This window comes from Lygodium microphyllum, chromosome 10, assembly GCF_053477565.2.
Source record: "Lygodium microphyllum isolate KBCC chromosome 10, Lygodium_microphyllum_v1.1.10, whole genome shotgun sequence".
NCBI classification, from domain to species: Eukaryota; Viridiplantae; Streptophyta; class Polypodiopsida; order Schizaeales; family Lygodiaceae; genus Lygodium; species Lygodium microphyllum.
In genome coordinates, this window is record NC_141144.1 from 29,079,284 (window position 1) to 29,099,282 (window position 19,999).

Below are 19,999 nucleotides of genomic sequence, written 5' to 3' on the forward strand. Positions count from 1 at the left end.
TTTCTCTTGTAAACCATAAAGATACGGTATTTTGTTTGTGGAAAGCTCTTTACTAGTTGAAGCAAACTTTACATATGTGCTAACATCACCTCTCTAAATCTCAATCTAACATTAAGGGTCTTTACCCTACTTCATCTATTCAGTTTCTTTACCAATCTACAACATGATGATATACTATTTTTCTTGAAGACTTTTAGAAAGAAAAAAGAAAAATACTTACGAATTTAACACTTGGCGTTTTGCAGGGTCAGAGAAAATAATATCTCCTAGCTTCACACGATCAACTTCCCCATTTTCTAGCAGTATACATGTACCAAAAGCTGCTACAACTCGCCTCCAAGCAAGGGTACCTTTCTTCAATGCTGCCTGGAAAATTTATTGCTTTGATCAAATTCTCAAATGCAAATAGCAAAGACCAAAAAACAACTTAATCAGCTCATATTGTAACAACAGAGCTTTTCCTTCTCTACATAAGATCTACTCTAAAAATTCCTAAACTGAGCAGAACAGATATATTAATTAGGTCAAATCAGGTATGCAGCTGTGCAACAGAGCTTTTCCTTCTCTACATAAGATCTACTCTAAAACTCCTAAACTGAGCAGAACAGATATACTAATTAGGTCAAATCAGGTATGCAGCTGTGCAATTGGCAATCTTCCTCCAAAAGTTCAGATTATGATATGCACATTATTTGAAACAAGTGGTTTGAACCATTAAATATGGCCAAAAATAGCAGAGTGAGAACCAGAGCAGATGGGCTTGATGCAAAGGCAGCTCCGCCCATTCACTGTAAGTTAACATTACAAACGAGAGCATTCAATTGTATTGACTTCAAACTCTAAAGCTCAAGCCAACTATTATAATAGCCAATCCAAGGATATTCTGTGAACAATTAGCATCCTCACTTGAGCTTTCATCACAATGATATGGATGAGGATTCCTTCAAATTTATCCAAAGTTTTACGATTGTAGCTAAGTGAGATACACAGAAAATGAGCCATTTGTCACTATAAAACAGAAAATATAACGTCATCAATTTCATAAATAACTATCTTTGGGACTCATCCTCCAAAATGGTATATCACAACCTTGGCCATTGATTTCCTAAGCTAGAGAACAATGAAGAAAATGATCATGAAGAGATGTAGTTATATATCATATGGACTACAAGAGGCATGATTACATTCATCTGTAATGTGGATAGTCTGACAACAAAATGAAATGCACTCTCATGAATCATGGATAATAAGAAAGAAACCAGCATGGATTGTGGACAAAAGTAATTGTAGAAATTCTATCCATGCAAATTGTCTGCACCTTCAAGCCAATTTCAGCCTCAAGCTTTGCAACAAGAGGTTTAAAATGCATAAACACATCAGATTTTACTTTCAAACCGTACACCTATGTATACTAAGAGTAGTCATCAATAAAGGTAACAAATAAAGATGACCACCAAGTACATGTATCCTCATGGGAACCCAAACATCTGAGTGTATAAGCTGCATTTTCCAAACAGCACATACTGCACCATCCTTTTTGAAAGCAAACCTGTACATTTCTCCCAAAATACATCTCTCACATACATGGGGAGGTGGGGTCCACTGGACGCAATGCATCTACCATCTAGCACCGCAAAAGGATCATCACAGTACCAAAGCTCATATGTCCATAGCGGGCATGCCATAGCACCGCATTCTACATTGCAAGTGAAATATTACCAACTTCCAAAGCATCATGAAACCATCTATCATACATATCCAACAAAAAGAGAACCTTATACAAGATGCCAAATACCTTGAGTACATAATCCATCCCTTTGTCTCTAACAATGCATTTGTCATCTTTAAAGATGACCTAAAAGTCATGCTTATTGAAAGCAAATATAGACAACAGATTCTTTGTGATGCCACACCCAAAAGAAACATTCAAAAACATGAAATCAGAACCATCTGCAGAGCAGTAGATATGACTAAACCGATGCCACATACATCATAATTGTTGTTGTTCGCACATGTAACATGCTTTTCTGCAAGAGCTAAATGCAAAGATGTAAAGAGACTTTCTAGAAGTGATATGTTTGGATGCGCCATTGTCAGAATACCATGTATGCTGCGTTTCAACAGCATTAAATGCTGAATCAGCCACTAAAGAATCGAAACTGCATGTAAGAATTGCATAGTTCTCCTCCACAAAGTTGGCTGAAGCATCACCATCAAAAGATCTATTGGCTGATGTCTCCTAGATAGCCAAACCAGAGTAATCGTTTCTTGCATTCATATGTATAATAACCAATCTTTTTACAATAATGACATTTCCCCTTTTTCTTGGACTTTTTTTGTGTCTTGGGCAGCCTTATTTGATGGCTTCCCACATCAGCCTTTTGCTGAATTTTCACATTCTACTTGACTTTCCCTTTGCTTTTATACTTTGAGAGCATAACCACATCACTTTAACGTAATGCAACATTCTTCTGAGTTTGTGCCTCCTCTTCCAATAAGAGGCTTTCCAATTCCACAAATGTAAGGGATTGTAAGATAACATCAACGAGGTATGGAATCCAAGATACGTCTCAACATGTGAGTTCAATGTGATGTTTACCAATTCTCCATCCCGAATGACCTCATCAACATTAAGTAGCTACTCACGCAAATCCTATATGTGTGTGCGGTGAGATGTCATACTGTCATCCTCATCCATATTTACCTTAGCTAGCTCTTTGCAGAGATAAGATATCCTCACATCATTACATGTTGCAAGCATATGCTCTGGCACATTCCAAGCTGCTTTTGAGGTCCTACAAGACCGAATGTGCAAAATTAAAGCCCTTTTCACTGACAAGGCAATCAAAGATAGGACCTGTGCATCCTTCAAGTCCCAACTCCACTACTACTCAATAGGAGGGGGAGGGGGTGCTGCACCAACAATCTATCCTCTCGCATGATGCTAAGGTGTCTAAAGTGCAAGACCTCCTGGTCGCTACAAATTACCTATGACATAGTCCCACAAATCCTTCGCCACAACAAGGTTATGCACCATGAACCTCCACAAAGGGTAGTTGGTGCCATCGAGCAAACTTGTCATCCTGAATGAGTACACCAAGGACGCTACTTTGATCATTATGCCCCTAACATGCCATGTTACCAATGATGCACAACAACCAAATACTTCACATTGAAGTATAGAATGTACTCTCTTGAGTACCAAAAATTCCCACATGAAATTAAAATGCAAGTACCAAACTGTCATAATTCTTGACAAATGTGCCCAAGCTTGCACAAATGAGCACTCAGTTTGCAATTTACAACATTACACTTTTGTATCACACTCGCCTCGAAACACATGCTCAAAAAGACAATTTACAGCAATTTTATGTTGAATCTCTCCAATTTTATTGAAAATCCCCAAAATTCACTACCAAATCTGACTAATGCAACAAGATAATGCTATTCTAACACATGTTCCCTGCCTTGGAATGCATGTTGGGCAAAAGCCCCAAATTTCTTCCCAAAATTTTAAAGAAACTGAAGAAATGTGTATCTTAGAATCCAAATTTCTAACAAAATGTTGCCTTAACACATGCCGACAAGAATCAATAGTTGTAATCCGCCTCGTGATGTGTGCCTTAGCCTCTAAACCAAAAAGCGTATGAAGCTGATTCAAGCAAAAGCCCCAAATTTTGGGCACCTTGAGATGTGCACGCACAGCTTGAGACCTTTGGTGGGTGGAGTTGAGCAGTGGGAAGCATTGTCCAGGAGGAGGAGCTGCAAGTTGGCAGCGCTGTGGGCACAACACAGACCGCAATGAAAGCATAGCCCTCGCAGCATGTGAAAGTTGCACTAGCAGAGTAGGAGGTGCAGTTGCACGCACAACTACAAGAGATGTAGGCAACGTTGCAATTGCTGGAAGCATAGGCAAAGGCAACAATAATGATGCAGGTGGTCCAGGTGGAAGCAATGCACGCTAGCGGCCAAGGTGACAGGTGCAAACAAGGAGCAACCGCACTACCAGGCAACGGCCTAGTGACTAGGCGACGCACTAGCAAATTTGAGTGTAGGTGGCACTTCTGGGCACTGTAACTAGACAGCAAGGGAGATGCAAGCACTATCTAGGTGGCAAAGCTATGCTACATGTGGTCCAGGCGTTGCACGATAGAGAGGCGAGGCAGCAACAGTGGTGTTAGCAAGTGGGTGGCACTATTTAGTGTGCAACTTCTCCTCACAAGAATGAAAGCTAGTGGCAACAAGACCTCAAGCAGGGCAGCAATGGTTGGCGGTGGCCGAATGAAACCCACGCAAAAGCTGCTTTGATACTAAATGTGAGAAATGCACAAGCTATGGAGGAGAGAGAAACGAGAGATAGTGACAATGAGTGAGCTAAAGCAAGAGAGTAGAATGTTTTTATTGAACTAAAAGATAGAATAAAAGTACAACTCTAGTTTAGGTCATAGGTTGACCTAACTAATCTTCCATCAACTAACTAGAGTTAGGTTAACTTACACTAGACCCTAGTGTCACTACTTTAAAGTCTAAAGACACTAAGTGTATACACACTACATTGACACTTTGATAAGTGTCCATACCACACGAGTTACATGGGCACTGTCTAAAATTGGCAAATTCTAACAAAGTGTTCTGACCAGGCAACCATATTAAAGCATAAACTCAACATAAGCCATGGCTAAACTATCAATGGCATCCAATAACCCTGAATTGTCCATAAAAATCAGTTGAATACCACTGATTACTAATGATACCCACTGAAAACTAGCAACAACTGATGATCATAATCTGATGCAAATGTATAGTTTCAAAGCCATAGTAAAAACTATATCCATCCGCATATCAACTGCAGTGACTAGTACACTTGTGTAGTGACCTCTTAGCAAATATATTGTTAGCAAATAGTACCTTAGAGGCATGTTGAATATATCGAAGATCCACTACTATACACTAGAGCTGTCCATCACTAGCTAGAAGAGTGGAACTGCTACTTCCCCCCTAAGCATCAAGCAACGCTTTGGACCCTTGCTCTACTAAACTTAACTAAGCCTGATCCAAAGTTGGCTCTGACAATTGAGAGTGGTCTACCAAGTCACTCCCTTCCATCCATTTAGCATCCATTGGTGAGTAATTCCGAACTTCACTATCTCCTAGAAACTTTACATCTCATCTTTCTCTCTCTATGTGCCAAAATTTGCTTGAGTACCAACATCTCATCCAGCTCCTCAACCTCTAGTTGAATTTCAGCAAATACATCCTCTACCACATCACCATGAAAAGGCCTCAACAAACTAATATGAAAGGCATCAAGTATCAACTAGTGTGGAGGCAATTTCAACATATAAGCAATATCCTTGATCTTCTTTGACACCTAGAGGGACCCATAATAAGTCATACTTAGCTTTGGACACAAACTCTCTCTACCTTTCACCTTTTTCAACCTTGCCTTTTCAAAACAAAGCAATACTTAATCACCCTTTGCAAAAAACAAAGCACGTCTATGGAAATCAGCTATCCTCTTTTGCTTTTTCTCTAAACTTTAAAGTGCATACTTAACCTTCTCATAGGCTGCACCCATGTTCTCCACATAAAGATCGGCCTAAAATATCGTATCCTTAGTGTGTGAAATAGAGAGCACTTTCTTGCCACCCTCCACAATTTCAAATGGAGTCTTACGAGTGGAACTATGCACTATATTACTATATGCAAATTCTACCAAAGGCAAGTACTACTCCCACTATAGCTTATACTTTGCACGTAGCACTTCAAGAGATCTAAAACTATGGAGTTTGCCTCTTCGGACTAACCATCTATTTGTGGATGTAAAGATGAAGAAAATTTCAACATGAAACCCATGTTCTCAAACAATCCCTTCCAAAACAAACTAGTCATCCACAAACCTCAATCACTAGTAATCGACTCTAGTATGCCATGATACTAAACATCTTACCAAAGTAATAATGTCATATGATCAGTCCTTATCTTCTTCCTCACCCGGATAAAATGGGCTTGCTTTTACTGAATTTGCATATGATAGTCCATATCCCATCATTCCTTGTAGGTGTCCTAGAAAGATCAAAGATAAAAGTCCATAGTAATGCCTTGCCAAGGCCTTTTAGATATAGGTAAGAGATGCAATAAGCCTGGCATCTTTTGCCTATCATACTTGACCTTCTGACAAACAATGCATGTATGTACAAACTTATCTACATCGTGTCTCAAAGCTGGCCAAATAGAAAAAAGTGCTCCACTTCCTTCACTGTAGCATCAATGTCTCTATACCTTGCATAAGGAGGAGCAAGACTTTCTATCATCACTTTTGGCCTCAACTACCTTGTGACACATAACCACCCACGCATCATCAAAAAGCCATCTCTAAGCATATAATGCTCATGCCTCTAGCCATTGCGAAGCTAATCATAAACATTAGAAAAGTCCGAATCAACAACATACTAATCTTTCATGGTATCCAACTCGGTGTGATATACCATTGAATTATTGAAATATGAGGCATCGTTGACAGTGCATTAGCCACCACATTCTTTTTGCCATCAATATGCATAATCTAAATATGAAACATTGGGAGGAAATTAGCCCATCTCTTATACTTCTCAAATAACTTTGTTTGGGTTAAAAAGTAACACAATGTGTAATCATTTGCTTGTATAATGAAATTAGTTCCTAAAAGATATTGTTTACCTACAAATTCTTCTCTACACCATGGAGAGTACGACTCTCATAGGTCCACATGGAAACATGGCTCTCATAGGCCATTAGTAAACCATCTTGCATTAAAATAGCCCCAATGTTGTTACCACATGCATCACAAAAGACTTCCCGAGATCTGGAAATATAAGCACTAGATCCAAAGTTACTTTTCTTTTAGCTTTTCAAATGTTGAAATCTTCACCACTATCCACCTAAATGGAACACCCTTCTTTTACAAAGCATGCAATGGAGAAGCAATTTCAACAAAGTGTCAAGCGTGCTTTCAGTAGTAAGAACATAACCCCAAAAAGCTACGAAATTCATGTGCATTGCAACCTTCGCCGGATCCATGCCTATTTCAATCTTCGCCGCTACCTCATTAGGCAATGAACTACGCCTAAGAAAGTGGATTTCATGCAAAAAAACTCACTTTTCTTGTCATTATATTACTAACGGATACTTACATAGCTCATTAAACGCTATGTCCAAGTGCTTTCTATTCTCCTCCTCACTCTTTGAATGCATTATCATGTCATCAAAGAATATACCCATAATGGCTCTACTGTTTATCATCCACTTGGACATGGCAAGAGCATTCGTAAGCCAAAGCGTCATGACAAGAAAACTCATAAAGCCCAAAAGATATCCTTAACGATATCTTTGATATATTTGTTGGCCTTATACAAATCAGATGATGCCTACTTTTCAAATCAATAAAACTGAAAATGACTAGCCCCTACAATCTATCCATGACATTATCGATTCTATGAATTGAAAACCAATTCTTGATTGTGATCTTGTTCAAAACACTGTAGTCAATGCACATACGCTTAAGCTACATTTCTTTTGTAACAAAAGAATTAGCAAACAGTGAGGAGATGAATTTGGTTGAATCAACCCATTTTTCCAACAGCTCATTAACTTGGTTCATAATCTTCTCCTATGGGGGTACACTGAGCCTCTATGCTAGTTTATTAGAAGGGCTATCACATTATCTTCCAACCTTTCAAATGGTAGCTACCCTAGAAGTGACTAAGAAAGGAATCGGTATACATTTTCAAAAATGAAATGCAATTCTTATCCAACTTACACACAGTCCCAACATTTTCATTATCAACCTTATCCTTGATAAAAACTAAATACTTTGAAAGATGATCTTTCAGTGCTTTTGAAATAAGGGAAGTTAATACGATAGGGATAGATTCCCCTTTCAATTTTACATCCAAGGTATGGGCCTTGCTCTTATGCTGAATAGTAATGACTGTCACGAGAGTCAATCATTGCATACACACAGTGGCACCAAGGCATACCAAGCAATACATCAGAACCCTCAAGTAATGCAATGAAGAACTCTTTGTTGTCCACATAATCGTAGATATGCAAACGAAGCTTTTCAATTAAAGGTGTGACATGATTTCCATCGCCATTGCATGCTATACCAATTTCTCCCATATGTCCCATCTCATCCTCTCTAATGTCTAGACAAGCCACCATATTTATGGAGATAATATGGACTCTTGCTCCATTGTGAAAGAATATCAATACACGTTGGTCCCTAATCTTTCCCCAAGCTCTACAAAGCTCAATAGTATCATCATTAAGCTGATCACTAACTACACTAGATACCAAACCAACCAATGTTTTGGCCTTTTTTCACTTGGAATCTCCCTTATTTTCAACCTTTGCAACTTTCTACCTATCGGGATAGTCCTTTGCCATGACCCCTTCCTATTCACATAAAAAGCATTTATTTGCATACATCAATTCTCTACATTGTGCAACCAATTTCCAAGTCTTCCCTTGCTGGTTTTGCCTCTTCTCGGCTCTTTTTTCACATCTACCCTTTTTCTCAACCTTGGAAAATCTTTTGAATGGCTTCTCATCATCATCTTGGAAGCCTAAATCCTTTCCACGTGGCAAAGCATCAGCTATACTCACCATCTCTATGAGTTGTGACATGCTAGTCATAGTGGCCTTTATGCAAAAATTCCTAATTTCTTTAGGCAGCCCACAAAAATACTTCTCAATTTACTCATGAAGGGGAATGGCACGATAAGAAGTAACATGCAACAATGCATCCCAAAACTTCTTATAATATTACTCTGAATTTTGCACTATGATACATCCAACTTATTCCAAGCAATCATAACATCCACTTCAAAGGTGCTCATCAACTAATTAGAAGTAAACATTTGATTAAATTGTATCCATGTTGATGGTGCTTTGACTTACATTAGAAGTGCGGACCACTATTGCAATGCTTTTTCCTTCAAAAAGGTTACGACTTGTATACTCCAAAACACATGCAACTACTTCAAGAATGCAAAATTAGGAGGAACCAATTTGTTACATTGAGATTGGAAAGATTGGACTTATTAAGTTAGATAAAAACACAAAACTCAAACTTGAAAACACAATAAAACTCACAAAGCAATTAAAAATGCAAACAGAAAAAGGCAAAACTCAAAACTCAAACTTTTCAGGTCTAAACAAACCTTGTGACATTATTGTGGATTGAAGATAGATCATATTTGTCGTGCTTCTTGGGTTGGGTATGCATTGAAGTGAAAACAATACAAATACGCAAAACTCAAAAAATGTTAAACTCCGTTGTCTTTCGAATCTTAGAAGATTTGATGAAGTTGCCTCCCAAATAGGCCACACCAAATTGTTGAATGAAAGTCAATGCTTTCAATCTGCCTTGCAGCCACTAAAGGCCTCAAACTTCACCGCTTTACTACCCTTGTCATAGTCCTTTACTAGCCCTTTGGAGCCAAATTATCATAACCTGGCGGCTGCAAAAAGGGTGTGCTTGCTATCACCTGTGTTTGCATTATAACCAACACCGTATCAAGCATTTCAATGACCAACATTCACTCCTTGAGCCCCATACACACCAAGGGGTGCAAATGCATTATCATACATGTCTTTTGTGTCCCAAGCATCATGCCAATGTTACCATACATGGGATTTTGCATACCACTAGCCATATCTTGATACCTTGGGCCTTGCACTTCATGCGTTTGTTGCTGCATACAATAAGAATTTGTACCATACATCCCCATGAGCACGGTTCTTGACTATCCATAGCATAGAATATCATACCACCACCAAATTACCCTGGGTGCCTATATTTGCATGCATGCCTTGCTATCCAAAATTCATCAGATTGGCACTACCAAGATGGCCTTGCATTTGTGTGTCTTGCCCCATTGACACTAGTTGCTTTTGCTCATCACCAACTTTTGGTGCGTCTTAAGATTGTGGTGGTCGTTCTTTGGGAACTTCTTGTTTTTCCAAAGCTTTAGAGGATGACATCCTCTTCTTGTTGTTGTTGTCCTTTTTCACAAAGTTCAAAAATCTTATGAATTGTGGATCCTTAGCATACTAGGCAAAGATATCTATTGCTGCCCCCAACTGAGACTTGAACTAGCCATCATATTCCTCATCTCCTTGCTAGTCATTAGCATATTAATGGCCTGTAGGGACCTGTTTCTTGCTTAACATCCACATTTTCAGGTTGTTGCCCAAGCTATGTGCCTTGTCCAAGATCACATGTTGCATTTCCCCCTTCACTATGTGCATTTGCAAGCTAAGAGGCATCATCACTGCTTGATCTCATCTCACTATATGAAGATACGTTGGCTGTAATGCACTCAACTAATCACAATTTCAGCAATAATGCAATTTCTCTAACTTGCCCACAAGTGCCTCAAGCCCATCTACTCAAAAGGACTTAATGTGTTCCCGCAATGAAACTATAAAACCAACCTTTCTTCTTGGCGAGGGTGGCAAAAAGCTAATTTGACTCAAATTACAACAAGCATTAAAAACAAAAATTTGGAAGTACACACTTTACCACTAAATCTTGGACAGCCGACACCTGATTGGCCCCAACAACTAGCACCCCTTGTGGTATTTATTTATCTTATATTGCTATAGGGTTGAAGCACGCTGATATATAGGCTGATCCTCTTCAATCTTCAATGCAAATGGCTGTCATAAATGACCAACACTACATGGGAACAATTTGCCCCATGATTCTACAACAATCCGAGCTCAATTTGGATCTTCAATCTCTCACATGCAAGCTACAATATTTTGGGAATAGGCTACCCCTCGGATCAGCTACAAATTAATGCCTTCAACTGCTACACCTATTATCTCGGTCTTCAATAATTGGGGATGGGTCTGAAGTGGGCTTTGGAAACCCTAATAGTTGCTACAAATTAGGGTTTTAGCAACAATTTCTTCAATTGCTCTTCACCAATGGCTGGAATATGCTAAGAAAGGATAAGAGAGAAGATCAACTAAAAGAAGTATCTTTTGAACAGCCGCTATGATGGCAATTATGATGGATCCAATAGCTCTAAAAGGGGGGTAAATCACGATGCAACTTCAATGCAGCTTGCGAGCCTTCCTCTTCTATCATTGCCTCTCACTCAAGCAGAGAAGGAAACCTGCTGCCCTTGTCATGTCACACTATGCAATCAGCTGTCGCCTCCCTCAAAGCTTATCTAACAGTGGCCCGTTCCTCCCTTTGCCTCTAAATGTTGGCATGATCCTCTTTCAACCCCCAAACAACCTTCTCTCAACTTGCATGGGTAATTTTGACAAGTGACAACCTCTTTTGCCACTTGCCAACCTTCTAGTTGTAATTTCCAGCTTTAATTCATTAATTTTTGGGCTCTAAATTTTGAAAATTAATTAATTATCTATTTGGCCCTGCCCAAGAATTAGCTAGTGTCCATTCACAATTAATGTGTTAACGTGGGATATTTAATGGTCCCAACATTAATAGGCCTTGGACTAGCATTAATTTATCAATTAATGCCTAGTCTCACAATGTCACCACTGAATATTTAACGGCCCAATGAATGGCCTAGATCCCAAATTAACACCAAGTACCCACAAGTGCCTGCCCACCATAACTTTATACAACTTTTGCCAATGTCACCCACTATTTACTTGTGTTACTTGAGTTGTCACCATGATTTAACTAACTTGCACTTCACATATATACCTCACATGTGCACAACTTAATAATGTCAAAGCTGAGCACTAAAAATACACGTCCTTGTGACATTCTCCCACACCACTAGATATGTCTTGCAAGAGGTAACCACCAAAAGGACTTCCTTCAAGTTGCACGGAAGGAGAGCTAAGTGTACCCTAGCATCTGCATTATCCCAATTGAAGACTGCATCCTCATAGCTCTCTTTGTCACAATCTGATGGAAGAAGAGAGGGTTTTTGACGATCTAAGGCAGGTCCTGAAATGATGTACTAGACTCACTTCTGCACAAACCAAGCTTTCACAACAGCACTTCAAGTTAGATAGTTAGGTCTTTTAAGCTTGTCATCAGTATAGCAACATCCAGAAGCCATTTTCAATAAGTTACAAAGAAGATAAAGTAAACGGAATGTGAGAGAGGCACTTTTGATGAGCAGCCTAACACTAAGAGTTTAGCAATTCAAGCAAAAAGATAAGAGTTCAAACAAAGAGAGGAAGAGATGCGAGCAGAGTATAGAGACTTAAGCATGACAACCAACACAATTGATCCTATCCTTCAGTGCATTGACATCAGGCTGAAAACCCATGCCGCCAACCCTTATGTATCAGCTAATAGCTGTTTTCTACCCTGCAGACCTGTGTTTACTGATATGCAACCATCAGCTGGCAAGCTCCACTTGGATTGAGATATCCGCCAGAAAGTGGTATAGATAGCGGAGGACAAGCGCCAACAATCTACAAAACAATGACGCACTGAGTGATGGCCAGCTTGCCTATTTATAGATGAGTAGATCCTCCCAAATTAGGTTTTCTCTTATGGGACACACAATCTCTCTAGTAACACATTTCTTTTTCAATGAAGTTTGGTCATTTGAGTATCGGGGCTGTAATAAAGAGCTGATCAGTCTATAATGCATTTTTTAGCTCAATACCCTTGATGTGTTGAAATGGTGCTAAGGGTGGATGCATTAATGCAGGTGTAATGGAAGAATGGGTGAGATTCGAATGTGAATTGTAGATGGAAGTCACGTGTATGCACTGGAAAGATTTTGTTAAAAAGTGGAATTCGTAAAAATTGAAAGTGTGAAGTTAGATTTTGTGGTTGTGACGATAAAGCACCAAAAAGCAAATTGACTGAAAAATCTGTGATGTGAAAAAGATTTACTTGACTCTTTCTTATAACATCTCCTTTAGGGTTAACATACTATCAAGAAAAGCAATGGGACAATATACACTGGTACCATATCAAAGAAACAGTAGGATTTGAGGGGAGAAACACAAAGTGTGCGGCAAACACTAAGAGAAGAAGAAGATGATGATGATGAATGATGAACATTGAATCATGTTGTATACATCAAGTTGATACAATGGAGCAAAAGCTTGAAGATGACTGCACTGTCCTCGTTGATCGGGTAGCAATATCTATGGGGAATCTACACAAAGAAGGCAACAAAACATTGTTCTCTAAGCAATAGGGTTTCAAAGGTAAATGCTAAATGATGAAGGACAGCTATAGAAGGAGCAGAATGCAGTCCTCGAATGCCATCAAAGAGGAGAAAGATGATCAACAACAACCATTGAGCTCCAAATCAGTGATATGGCCTGCCTCAAGACAAAACACAGCAATAGAGGGCCACTCAGCCGCAAAACGCAGTATGGAGGGGCAGCAAACTGCCTATTGGAGTTGAGATGGATCCCAAAAAGGGCTGAGCAGAAAAACGCAGATGGTGTGGAAAATGGCAGCTCCAAGAGTGGGGTGGCCTGTTCAAACAGCAAACAAAAAAGTAGGTTGCACCAAAAGACGAAAAATGCAAATGGAGCAGTCCCAATCAATCTGGCAGACAGAGTGATAGCCAACTAATGGTGGTGACAGCTCCAAGAACCGTGGGCAACAGCCAAACAGCTCTAGATTGCAACACTTGAACCACTCCCACAAGAGCATCCATCAGGAACCAAACAGATGGAGAGGGAAGAGTCGATTTGATGGAGAGACAATGACTAAAAGTGTGGCAGAGAATGTCTCACATTGTGTGTAAATGGAGGGAGTCAATGCCCTATTTATAGGCACAAGAAATCTCGTGTGGCACCCCAAAATGTGGGCGCCTAGCCCTTCTTAGGGCTATAAGTGAAAAATCGGAATGAATTAATGAAGAGAAACGCAATTAATGAATGGGTTTCTCAACACCCCCTCTCAAGCTCAAAAAGAAGCCACAAGAGGGGGGTGGGTGTGTGTGTGTGTGTGAGAGAGAGAGAGAGAAAGAGAGAAGATCCATCCTTTAATCCCCATATTCCACCTGTAAGGTAACCTATTGTGAAAAACAATAGACATGATGAGCTAATAGAACCCAAAACTCAACCTTGGGAGAGAAGCCACAAGCTCTGTGACTCCATACTGGAAAGAATACAAAGGCCTAGCCACCAAGTCATGGCTGAAACATCCAACACCCTGGAGTATAAAGAACCCGTAGATACTAGGTATCAATGGGAATCAATGGGAACTCCACCTAGGAAGAACCTATAGACCCTAGGTGTCAATGGGAATCCGCAAGAGAGATAGCACGGAGATATCAACCACCCCAAGAAGGTAAAGGGTATGTGAAGAACCACAGCATGAGTAGGAACCCCTCAAGCTAAAGATGGGATCCCCCTCTAAAGGAGAAGAAAGATGAGTCCCCCTCTGAATCCCTGTCAGTGAGAGAAAGGCAATTAAGAAACTCATAGATCACGGCCTCCAAAGTGTTGGATGACAAAGGGAATGCCACCAATGGTGCCGAAGAAGATATCTAGGGCTCCAATGGTACAAAAGATAGACAACTCCTAGAGGTGGCCCCTCGAACCTTGATAGAAGAGTAAGTGGAGAGAGGAGTATCACACAAAAACTCCTCAATGCCCACATCATAGTCAATGTTTGTGCAACCATGAAAGGACGGTAAGGAAATAGATAGCTCCTTGGAAACCATATGTGTGCAACAACCTCAGTCTCTCCCAGTTGAGCAGACTAGGGAGCCGAAGGAGTAGGAGTCAAACAGTCACCATCTCTCGAAGGAGAAAACTCACGAGGAGAAAATACCCAGAAGCAACTATCTCTTGATGGAGCAAACAGCAAAACCGTAGGCCATGAAAGCCATTGCACCCAAAAATGGGTGGGGGGAACCTTTGTAGCGCATTGCAATGGTCTCCAAGAGGACTTATCGCCTTGTGGGGTCTTAGAACCTTCTTCTGCTCGCAAAGACTTAGTGCACATCGTGTGCATCTTATTGTCTTCAACATAAAAAACTGATAGCCAATACAAAATGATCTTTGTGACCCAAAGGGTGAGGTGGTACGTGGAGTGAAGGGGGGAAGATGCACATACTCCGGTGGGGTAGGGAGCAAAGATCAATGTTGACAAGCTTCGGTGGTTTGACCGTTCTTGCTGCAAGAGGTGCACCTAGTAGTCACTCTATCTATCTGTGGAGAGGCCATAGCACTAATGTGGCAAACATGTGAAGGAAGGGTGGGAGGAAGAAAAAGATAGGGGTATCTCCTAATGATGCAAGAGAAATAGGGAAATCTAGAGGTGATGCCGAACCTCAACCCATGTTTCCATTCTCCGATGCAAAGGATCTTTTAGCTCTCTAAGCACCACCGCTCTCATACCATGTCGAGAAAAGTAATAGGACAGTATGCACTCATACCATATCAAAAAGAGAGAGAGAGAGAGAGAGAGAGAGAGAGAGAGAGTAGGGTCTGCGGGGAAAAACACACAGTGTATGGCAAACACTGAAAGAAGAAAACTCAATAGAAGAAGATGATGAATGATGAACACTGAATCATGATGAATAAATCAAGCTGATACAATGGAGCAAAAGCTCAACGATGACTGCGTTGTCCTAGCTGATCAGGCAATAGTATCTATAGGGAGTCTGCATAGTGAAGGGAGGGAAACACAATCCTCCAGGCAATAGGGTATCAAAGGTAAATGCTGAATGATGAAGGACAATTGTAGAGGGAGCAGAAATAAAACCTTCGTGTCTTGCATGGACCGGGAAGGAGATGAGCTAGAAGAGGATTCTTTGACCGCTTCGTGATTGTGTCGTACCTGGAATGGCTCCCAAAACATACCAGGCAGTCTCTTAATGTGATCAGCAGTTGTAAGCGCAGATCAGAGTGGAAAATCTGTCCAGGCCAGGCTGATCACTGAAGGCGGCAGTGGTGCGGCCTGCTGAGCTGTCAGAATGCAGGGCAGCAACTCCGAATATGCAAGTAGTAGTGGCCTGGCTGACTATGAAACAGCTCCTGGAAGGTGTACAGATACTGGGCGCAAGCTGCAGGCTGAAAACACAGCAGTTTGCTGTCATGGATAGGCACTTGTCTACTCCAGACAGGCTGGGCAGCAGCTGCACGGTGAAACGCAGATGTAAATGGTGATCAGCAGCTCCAAAACACAGTCAAGAAGGTGGGCAATAATTGTCAACAAGGTGCCTCGGTAGGAGATGGCTGGACATCACTCCACAAACTGAGAGTTCTTTCAGTAGGGTTATGGACAGCACTCGGATGTAGGCGCCAGCTGATGGATGAAAGTAGACTAATCAGCATAACAAATGACTATGCAGCCCATCTATTTATAGATGCGGAACCAACCAAAGTTTGTGGACTTTCTAATGGGACATAGAAACTTTGTACCATTTTGAGTTTTGGGGCTGTTTAAAATGAGGTAATGAAGGTAACAACGTTAATGCACCTTTTTAAGTTTAGCATAGCCTTCGTGGGCAGTTCAGTTTTCAGTTTGATTAGCCACCCTGCTGATGTACAGCTCCTGGAGATCATGCTGCTCCAACACACTCCTATAAGCTGCATTTATTATGCCTACCCACTTCTCTCAGCTCCAACTGAGGGTTGCAGCACTTGGTATCTGTCTCCAGTAGACATCACATTCCGACACCTCTCAGCCTACTCCCACTAGAGCAATAGGCAGTTGGACAGCCCTCCTTTGAGCATTGTATCACTCATTTACTTTCACTATTCATTCGGTTTCATTAGACTTTCCTGTGTCTATCTTGTGTTTGTCTGAGTTAGTGTGTTTCAGTCATGTTCATATGTTCTATGTTTTCTCAACACAAACCATAGCATATCTTCACACATCCTAGGTATTCTTGTTCTTTGCTAGTTCACTTGTGCTCTAAGAGAAGGTGTTAGAATTAGTCATACCACATGTTCATGGATGCCCATAACCTAATTTATGGGCCATCTCTTTATTGTTTATTTGATTATTGGCCAACCTATTTTGTAGTAGGACAACTCCTTTCTTTATCTCCATAAAAGAAGGCAATGTGGCCATAGTCATTCATTCAAGTGATTTTTAAGGATGTTTGGTTGGGAGAGAGGGAGCTTGTGGAGTGTGTGATCTAGTGCTCAACCATTGTACTCTTGATTATCATAATGGATTCTCATTCCTATTTACATCTAGTGCATCATCTTTTTAATTGAACTTGCATCATTCTTTATTCCAGTACTTGTTTTGCACTTCTAAAAGGATCTAGTTCCACACCGTACAAGGGGCTACTTGAAAGAACGTGCTAGAATCGCATCTCTACATGAAAGCATCCCTACTTCTAATCCTAAAACATCTCTAATTTCTTGCAAAGAGTATGTATTACCTCTATCGAAATCCTAGAAAAAGTCTATACAATGGAAACACCCTCAAGGTCAAGATGCCAAGATAAGAGTGGCTCCCCTATGAATCCTAAACATCCTAAGGGCTCTCCTCAACACCTCATCTCTAGGACAATCTCATAGGCAATGCCTCTGAGTCTCCTCTAACTTTCAACATCTCGCACATGCCACTACAGCTCTACCATAACTAAGCAATGTACCAATTGTCAAAACTCCTATAAACTACTACTCATAGGAAGACAAATTCTCCGATGCTTGAAGTTGTTCAACCTCCCCCAAAAGTGAATGGTTAACTCTACTCTAATCCTACTCATTTGTATCCTCCTCCCCACCTTAATGGTGTAGCTAAAGAAGGTTGAATCACAGGGCGTGTCAAGGAATGAGCCTCTCCAAACCCACTCTCTTGGATCCCAATCTCTATAGGGACCTTCTCTGATAGGCCCGGTGTCTTCATCCATTAATCACGCAATTGAATCCAATTCAAAGTACCGTATCATCAAAGTGTGCCACAACTTTGATCCTTTGTTTAGAGCAGCCTATGAACTCTACCTAATCCAAGTCCTCTCTTTGAACCCGGCCATCACCCTCCACCATGAAAGTGAGGACCTTATCTTGGTCACAATGAACTCAAGAAAGATGTCCCCTCTAGGAAAGAAACTTATATAGGTTTGAGAATTGGCTATAATTGTTCTCCACTCGAGAAGGACTCCCTTTATCACTTTCTCTACCATAACTTGAGTGCTTCTATGACCCTGTAGTCTCTACCTTTTTGTCTCATGCAATAGCTCTTGAAAAGCAAATCAATCTCCCATTGAGAAAGTGGCATACATGGGGCGAATCTCCCCCACAAAAGATGATCCCTTCGTCCAAAAGTGTAGTTGGAGTTTGATCTTGACTAGTGGTTGATTTATTTTCCTAAGTTGCAGCTAAGGTATTGGGTTTGTGGTTTGGTTAATGATACCCGATTCATATGTGAATTATAGTTTTAGTTTGAGGGGAGAGTGATGATTTAAAAGATTAGGTTCATTCTTAAGTTCTTAACCACTATAAGTTGTGTGGTGTTTTGAGGTATTGTGAATGCCTATATTTTTATATTGGATGATTAGGCAAAATTTCTAATCAAGAATTTCTCATTAACATGGATTGCAAATATGGTGTTGATTTGTCGATGTTGCAAGGCATTTCTTATTAGAATCTTAGTTTTGATTATGATGAAATCATTTTGGCAATCATATATGTCCACATGTTGTATGCAACGCATGAACATAGTCCCTATACCAAGAATAAGAGCACACACGATGCAGGACCAAAACGTGGGGTGTGACCAAGACAAAGAGGCTGTATCTGAAATCTTTGAAGAGCCAAAACCCACAATATGCGGTATGCACAATGTGAGGATGGTCCCACTAGACCAGAACTGCGCCAAAAATGTGGGTAAAGGAAGCTTCACATATTTTCTCATAGCAACAGTTTGGACACAGCATAGAGATAAGAGTACAATGTCCAAAATGAAACAAAGTGTCGAAAGAAGTTGATGCACACAGCTGAAACCTCCAGCCTCATCCGAGCATGCCTTTTCAAAAATGCTGATGCGTTAAAAAACAGTTGTGAAAAGCCAAAAACCTTAACATCAAGTTGAAGACATTAGCATCAAAGCTGAAAGACACCCCAAAACTTAAACTCTAACTCAAAGACTGAAATGTAAACAAAAAGGAAAACAAAAGTTCTAGAACCTTTCTCAAAAGATGTTACAAATACAAGGCAGCCACAATCCATTCTGTTAGGTTAGGATTCAGCAACACGTACACACACACTCACTCATAGTGTACAAGTGAACAGCAAGAGAGAAGAGTGCTGGAATGTCACATCCACTATGTGAGAATAATATGAACATACTAAGTACCACACCCACTGATTGGTGTTCACATGAGAAAAGAAACCCTAAGGGAGCATTCACACCAGAACTTAGAGGAATGTGATAAGTGTAACACATTTCGCAGGAGGGACATCAATGTTTTCAAACTTCCTAACGTTCAACTTATCAGGGAAAAGTCGTTGAGGACTTCTCCTTGCCTAGACAAGATCATCTGCTACCATCAGTATCATCAGTTAACTCTACCGCTGCTTCTACCTTCTTGTTTTCCTATTCCTCACCTTGCAGCAAAAACAAATACAAGGCAGCCACAATCCATTTTCCAGCAGGGATGTCACCTTTTTCAGCCTTCCTAGCCTTCAACTGAACAGGCAAAGCCAGTGAGGGCTTCTCCTTGCCTAGACAAGATCATCTGCTACCATCAGTATTATCAGGAAACTCTATACTGCTGCTTCTACCTTCTTTTTTTCCTGTTCTTCATGTTGCACTATATCATAAATCCCACTTGATACTACTCTCATAACAGCACGGAACTGTTGCCCAGCCCAGCCTTGCTGTCAGGATCTTTCATACAAGTGTATGGATTCTACCAAAAGGTCTTTGAGTGCCTTCATGCTGGACAGGTTGCTGCTCTCTATGCTCAGTGATTTTGTGAGACAGTTTTTTGCTGTGTATGAACATTCCTGGGGCATTTTGCCATTCTTATCCTTGGGTTCATCATCATCATCAATACCTGTTTAAAGGAACTTC

The 19,999-nt window shown here is 40.5% G+C and overlaps 1 protein-coding gene across 6 annotated transcripts in view; it reads right to left on the reverse strand.

The window, feature by feature from the left end:
• The window catches only part of LOC148029834 (dephospho-CoA kinase-like), a 48,755-nt gene that overhangs the window by 14,510 nt on the left and 14,246 nt on the right, over nucleotides 1–19,999 (reverse strand). For all 6 annotated transcript variants that reach the window (XM_087686147.1, XM_087686148.1, XM_087686143.1 and 3 more), the window contains one exon: nucleotides 221–366. In XM_087686147.1, the coding sequence (XP_087542273.1) occupies nucleotides 221–366 (146 nt within the window). The remainder of the gene's footprint in view (nucleotides 1–220; nucleotides 367–19,999) is intronic.